The following is a 7,013-nucleotide window of genomic DNA, read 5'->3' as shown; positions in this document are numbered from 1 at the left end:
TACCTTGGCAGACAGATGGATTCTTAAGTTCTTCCTGAATTGTCTAAATGCATGTTTCTTCGGTAACCTTACAAACACTGGGAAAAGGGAAAGTAGGAGGAAAGGGAGAAGAGGAGATGGAAGGTTTTAAAGAAACGCATAATGCACGTAAATTATTCTTCAAATCTAGGACTGTGCTTCTTTTGTGCAAATATATTTAACACATTTGTGTGGTAAAAGCTAAAATATATGTATGTACAGAGCTGAGCCCATCTAAATGCTTGGAGTGGGGTTGTATAACAAAGCCTCTGCTTTCTGCTACACAAAACTTACCACAGTTTATATTTCAATGCACGATGCACCAACCACACAGACTAATGAGGTTACATGGCCACACAAACTGACGGGATGAGTAGGATGCTATGGCTGACATGGACAAACAAGTACTTCTGAAAAGTGACACACGGTGATTTAGATATAAGAGATACAGCTAAACAGCAGATATCTGATTAGAGTATTTCGAAAGATTCTTTACTTCCTAGGTATCCATAGCAGTATGAAGACTAAGAATGAGAAGCTACCAAGAAGAAAATTGCATTTTTATATAATATTGAATCTGTTTAAAAATAATAAAGGAAGTTACAGGAGTTTGTGAAATTAAGAGTATTTTGTTACTACCACGTATCTGGATAGAAATTTTCTTGGGGACTGGAGAGATGACGATCAGTTTACTGCATCTCCACACAGGAACCAGGTCTCCAACTAGATGCGGTCAGACCAGTCACCTGTTAATACCTATTACGTGGAATATGTAAAACAATTTTTAGTGATTCTTAATCACCTGGACACTCAATGTGGGGATCTAGTGTACAACTAGAAATTTTCAAGCCTAAGCTTCACTGCACTTCAGCATTTGAAGACAATACAGATATGAACTACGACAGGTTTAGTGGAACACATTTAGTGGAAAAGCAGGCTATATTTTGATTTTGTTTCTTCTGTTTCGTAATTAATTTTTGAAGCTTCTTAATCAGTTTGTGAACTGGTCTTCATCTATACCAGTAGGACAAAACCCTCATGTACTACATGTTCAGGTCACTACCAGTTTCAAAACAAGGTTGCAATGACAGTTTCTTTCCTACACAAACACTGCCTTGAACAGTGAGAGCCCACAGGATCTGCAGCCTCCCGTTTATAGCGAAGCTTCCAGCCGCTAAGGCAAAACTCTAGTTCCAAGAGGAGAACTGAAATAATACCGGTTAAAGTCATATTCTTGTTTACGATGATAATGAACAGAGCTGTTTATAGGTAAGGAATATCGAAAGCATTTGATACAAGGAAAAACGGACCTCTTGAACACCTCCCCTCCTGCAGCTCACTGAACTCAGGACAATTTGGGCTGACCACAACAAGAGGGATATACTCCTCTGGCAGCAGCCCACACCCACCAAGACGTCATAACAGGAGGGTAAGATGTGTCTGCCTGAATTATGAAATAAAAAGTATTTGCCATTTAATTTGCTCAGGAGACAGCACTTCATCAGTGGAAACTTGTGCAGGCAGGGTGAAAGCAGCTAATACTCGTTTTGTCCAAATCCTATGCTTAACCACATCTTCATTAAAGAAGTTCTTGAAGGGGTTATTTAGTCCGTGTTCAATTTACAGTTTATTCCACCCAGAGATAACTTCAATGTGCAGTTTTACATCTTTCGCTGTCTGACAGGAAGATCCTTCCCCTTATTGATGGGACTTCAGGGTCAGAGACTAAAAACGGGATGTCCAGCAGCAGCAGCAGCATTTTTACCAGCCTCCAGCCATAAGAACTGCCGTACCTAAAGCAATGCTCTATGGGTGCCCTGGCGGCAGCACCTCCATCTCATCTCCCACAGCTAAAGGCAGCCAACAGTTTACTCATCCCAGCTGAACCAACAGGCGAACATTGCCACCCAGCCCCAAACATGCAGACACGTTTATACCGGGACAACAGATGTACCTGCAAGACGTACCATTCAAAGCTCCGTCTGTGCAATTTGCTTTTATTGGCATACTTAGGTATCAAAACATTGCCATCAATGCCTCGGATCCTTCAGATATATGAAGATAATTAAGCATTAATTGTATCTCCAAAGTACAACATGACCAAATATAAATACACGAAAAAGTAAAACATGCAAAAATTCCCCACCTTTGAAAGGATTAATAATTAAAAAAAAATTTATGCTAGTGAGACTTCCGTACAACGCACCAACTCTTACACATTTTTCCATGTCAGAATCAAGAGCTGTTAACAAAACATGCAGGGCATAATATGAGATGACTGGCTTCTGAATTATAATTTAAGAGAACAGTGAACCGTTATATCCCTTATTATTCCAAATTATTAATTTGCTAAAGTTAGCAGTGTTCTTCAAAGTAATGACTAACATATTGCCACTCAAATACTAGCATAAATATTTGAATTGTATTTAACTCTCAAAAATTACTAAACTGACTGCTTATAGAATACAGTAACCGTCCACGGAAATAACAAAACAGATTTGCAAACTGCTAAGACTGTATCTGTAAGAGACAGCTGCAAATTAATGTGTGTATTTAAAGTGAAGGGTCATCATGAAAAATGCAACTTTAAAAACGTTTCGTTGTGCAAATTCAGTTCTATTGGATCACCTGAAATTGGGAGGAAAAAGATTTTTCTCACTGTCATACAGTGATGTCTCAAGTATCAAATCCAAGATTCCAATCTGCTCATATGGTATCAAAAAAAGATTAAATGGTCAGAGGTAAAAGCGGTCCTTAAAAAAAAAAAAATAGCAATTTGTAGATATAATTAGAAAAAAAAAAATACTGGAAGCGATTACTCTCCGGGTGACTTATGCTAGGCCACAAGACAAGCCACAGTTTGTATTTAGAAGTCACGCTAGTCTTTTCTAGGGCAGGGACGTAACACTGAACTTGCTTCAGAGCCTACTACAGGTGTGTGAACACCACATGGCTTTCACAAGGCATTTACAAATGTCCCTGTTAACAAGTGGGTGAGTCCATTGTGGAGAGAGTCAAGATGCTTCTGTCGTTGGCATAGAAGGGATCCGATGAACTCCATGATCTAAAGTAACAATAAAAGAAAAGTTTGGCTGACTGGGGACTTATAATCTAACAGGTGAGGAGAAATATCTATGATAAGTGTGTTATGAGATTAGAGAAATAAAACTCTTTAAAAGATTAATCTATTACTTTCATGTAGGCACCTGCAGTTCATTCAAACCTTTGAAAACACACTGGAGTTAATCATGCCACCTACGTAATTAACAATTCTACGTTTACCTTTCTAGCAAAGTTTACTCAAAGCTACAGCTATTTTCATTACTATGAACTAAAATGACCAGAGGTTTATACGCCAGTTTTACAACTAAGTTTTAATATTGCGCCTCAAGGAAAACCTGCACGTTGCAGGCACAAGCCGAGGTGCTGTGAGTGCTACAGCCCGAGGCCGTCCCTTAACACCTCAGGGCACGCACAGCCCGCCGCGGGAACGGTGTACTGCTGCTCCCACGTCAAACATCCACGCTACCTAAAGCTGTGGGCAGGCAAAACTCACCTACCACCACGAATCTATTTCATCCCTTACCGTTACATTTAAGTTAAAACTTAAGGCATCAGGAAAACTACCTAACGGGTTACAGCTTTCGATTCAGACGGGATCTCGCAACGTCTTCTCTCTTAAGGACAAAAAGACGTACTGTTCCGGGTGGAACGTTATTACAGGGCTGTATGCGAAAAGCTGAAAAAATAGAAGGTTGGAAAGCAGGAAATCAAAATGTAACAAACCTATCCTCCAAATCTGCCTCTGTCAGAAATCTGCTGTTTCTTTAGAACTTTTACATGCAGTGCCTTGACACCAGTACCACTAACGGGAGATCGGAACAATTCAGTAATGAATCCTACTGTACAAGAAATGTATGTGATCCAGCATTCGTAGTATTTTAGTGACTGACAAGTTGACGGACAATTTAATGGAACAGACAGACAAAAATGCGTTTTATCTTACCACACCACACATTTTATATTCTAACTGGTCAATGAAGCTATAGAAAATACTTCTTGAATATATTTTACAAGCAGTGAATTAAGTATAAGAGACTGTATTCCTGTGGCCCACTACTCCAAGCATTTGTACAACTTTTGATTCATTGCAGTTTCTATCAAAATTTGATACCGCGTTTGATTTCACGTTCAGTTATCATATTTGACAGAATATCAGGAGCACAGAATACAACAGAAGCTAGCTTCAGCAACACTATTTAAAATAGTGCTCTTCATTCCACAGCACTCTCATAGACAACTTATTTATCAGCATTACTTCAACAAAAATAATCTGCAGCTACTTCTTGGTTGAATAAGAAGCTATTTTATACAGCCCAAGTACTCAAAAGAGCATCCCCCTGTTTGGCACTGCGCAATCCTCTGAAGATTTAAGTAAAAATCAAAGCAGTTCAAGCTCGTGAATAAAAGGCTAAATAATTTTACAAGCATTTTAAAATCACCAAATGGATTTCTTAACCGTACCTTCAGCATTTCACAACTTGTAACTGCCTCAGGATATAGTACATTAAAAAATAAACACAGACTTTAATACATATATATATAAATATATATATATATATAAAACCAGGAAAGCATAGGGGAAAAAATAGTCTTAGTACCTTGACTTTTAGTCTAGGTTTTAAGTGTCTGCTGAGTGGAAGGAACTGAAGTCACTAAAGAAAGCAAGTAAGACTAAGATTTTTTTTTAAAAAGAGAAAAAAAAAAGAAAAGAAAAAAAAAAGGATTTTCTAGTTGTACTGTGCATAAATGTAAGTGAAACTAGAAGACGGTTTCACAGTAGTTTCAACCAGAGACAGAAGCAAAACCTACAGAACTTCAAGCCCATAGTTTAGCACCATCATAGTTTAGCATGTTCATTAAACACAATGCTGACTTCTGTGTTCTAAAAATTCTAAAACTATTCAGCTAGATGGAACTTCATCTGAAAACTACATGAGGTAAGCAGACAAGAAACCTGAGAAAAAGCAGTCTTCAAAAAGTATTTAATATTCTGTCAAATATGAGTTACTTCAATAAATATTTGTAAGTTCTTAAAAGAAAGAAAAACTGAGTGGAGAAGAGGAAATTGTAAAAATGTAAACGCATTGCAGGAAAATAAACCACAGAATACCTACCTTGTAAGACTACACGTTACTAAAGCAAACGTTAACTAAAAATCTGCCCTAATTAGATAACAATAAGAAAATAAAGTAGCGTGAGAAGTTCTTCATTTGGAAAGCACAGTTTTACAGTGAATTGGAAAAAAAGCCCAAAAAACTTAAGAGCAACTGCTACCAAAATGTTGATTTTTTAGACCAATCAAATGCTCACCTTGTAGATTAAAAATTCTATTAAATTGTTTATTTTATACATCATGCCTGCTTTCTATACAGCAAAAGTTTGAATTAAAAATGTACTTAATCATAACAGTTCATTTTTCATATGGAATGAAACATTTTGCATAATCATACCCTAGATTTGCAGAAACGTTGAATAAATTTCATAAGCAAGCCAGAAGAGAGAAACCGACTGAAACCACAGACACTGTATTCAACACAAGAGTTCAAACCAGAGGTGTACTACATACCAAGGAAATACCTAAAGGCAGAATCAGAACTGACAAAGCTTGTCAGTGAAAATTACCCACACACGATTTTATACCGAATGAATGATACCACCACTTTTAACCAAAAGAGACAAAGTTGTTCAAATACAAAATGAATTTCCTTGAAAAATGTGTGAAGTGCAACTTTTTCAGGTTTGCCTTTTGACTAATGAAGGACCAAGATACCATTCAGGGACTGAGAGATTACGATGTACAAAAGACTTTTTATTTCGACCCCCAAATATTTCCAAGTTCGTTAGCTATCCTTCTTTATCTGGAAATGGGGAGATGGCACACTAGCAGATTTAGTACGAGCTTTTCTTACGGTTATGCTGACGGCAAGAGCAGTACTGCTCCTTAGATGTATTTGATTACTTTAATGGGATTTTATCCCATTGAAGTTTGTTTCACACGTGGTTTGTGAAGGAAAAAGATTTATTTAGCACATACTCTGGAATGGCACACATGATTTTGACAATACCTTCTAGAACCCAAAAAACATTTAAAATCCTTAGAACCTGAAGGCTCTGTTCTGTCAATCACTCCAATTTTAGAAATAGATTATAAAAGTTATACTACAAAAATATTTCATCTTCATATCAATCAATGGCTGAAAGATTCAAAGACTCTCCTTCTAATAATGAAGTTATATTTCGGGGGGGAGCGTGAGCCTTTTGTATATCTTCAGGAGTAATGCAAGCTCCAAGGTAAATATTTGGAGGTTGTACATCAAGAGCCAAAGGGAAGTCTTGCGACTTTACAAACAACTCCTGATTCATCAAGGCAAAGAAATAATCGTAAAGAGGAGAACAAAACCAGCAGCAAGGCTTGATTTTTCCAAAGAGAAGAATGTACAAATCAAGAGAAATTATGATAGATAGAACACAAGAACTTGTAGTAAGCCAAACTAAACAACAGAAATCTTTTGAAAACTGTTTTCCCCCCTCCCCATTCCAAAAGAAAGCACTCAAAAAGAAACAAGAAACTAATTTTTTAGGATGAGAAAGGTACAATAAAGAGTTGCATTTCCTACTTAAATAAGCAAAACCTGCAGCTGGTTTGCTAGACATCTATTGCTGCAGGTTCATCAGGTTCCAGTTTATAGGAGAATCGTCTGCAGCAAAGGCTATTGAGAGAAATGCCACACCTGTTGACCCGGGTTGGACTACATCTTCCCATCAGTCGTTCCAGCATTCTTCTAACAGATGTGCATGCTGTTTCCCCATCTGAGAAGCAGCACATGGAGTCCAAGCAGTTGATACCTGAACCTGCCTCAGTAAGCTGGAAGGAAAAGAAAAAAAAAAATTAAAATTAGTACTCAGATTTTAGCAATGAGATGTTATCAGAA

General features: G+C 37.4%; 1 protein-coding gene across 5 annotated transcripts in view; it reads right to left on the bottom strand.

The window, feature by feature from the left end:
* Positions 1 to 7,013, bottom strand: part of ATP11B (ATPase phospholipid transporting 11B (putative)) — a 72,903-nt gene that overhangs the window by 4,117 nt on the left and 61,773 nt on the right. Inside the window, exons 29-30 of one of the 5 annotated variants that reach the window (XM_056358320.1) lie at positions 6,813 to 6,946; positions 4 to 77 (exon numbers count right to left, since the gene is read on the bottom strand). In XM_056358320.1, the coding sequence (XP_056214295.1) occupies positions 44 to 77; positions 6,813 to 6,946 (168 nt within the window). In that variant the 3' untranslated portion in view covers positions 4 to 43. Of the gene's footprint in view, positions 1 to 3; positions 78 to 1,999; positions 3,083 to 4,780; positions 6,947 to 7,013 lie in introns of those variants that run through there. The other 4 variants (XM_056358319.1, XM_056358316.1, XM_056358318.1 and 1 more) reach the window with 4 other exon arrangements.

The sequence above is a fragment of the Falco biarmicus genome, chromosome 13, assembly GCF_023638135.1.
Source record: "Falco biarmicus isolate bFalBia1 chromosome 13, bFalBia1.pri, whole genome shotgun sequence".
NCBI classification, from domain to species: domain Eukaryota; kingdom Metazoa; phylum Chordata; class Aves; order Falconiformes; family Falconidae; genus Falco; species Falco biarmicus.
Note: the sequence above shows the minus strand (reverse complement) of the source record. Positions and strands in the feature narration are given on the sequence as shown.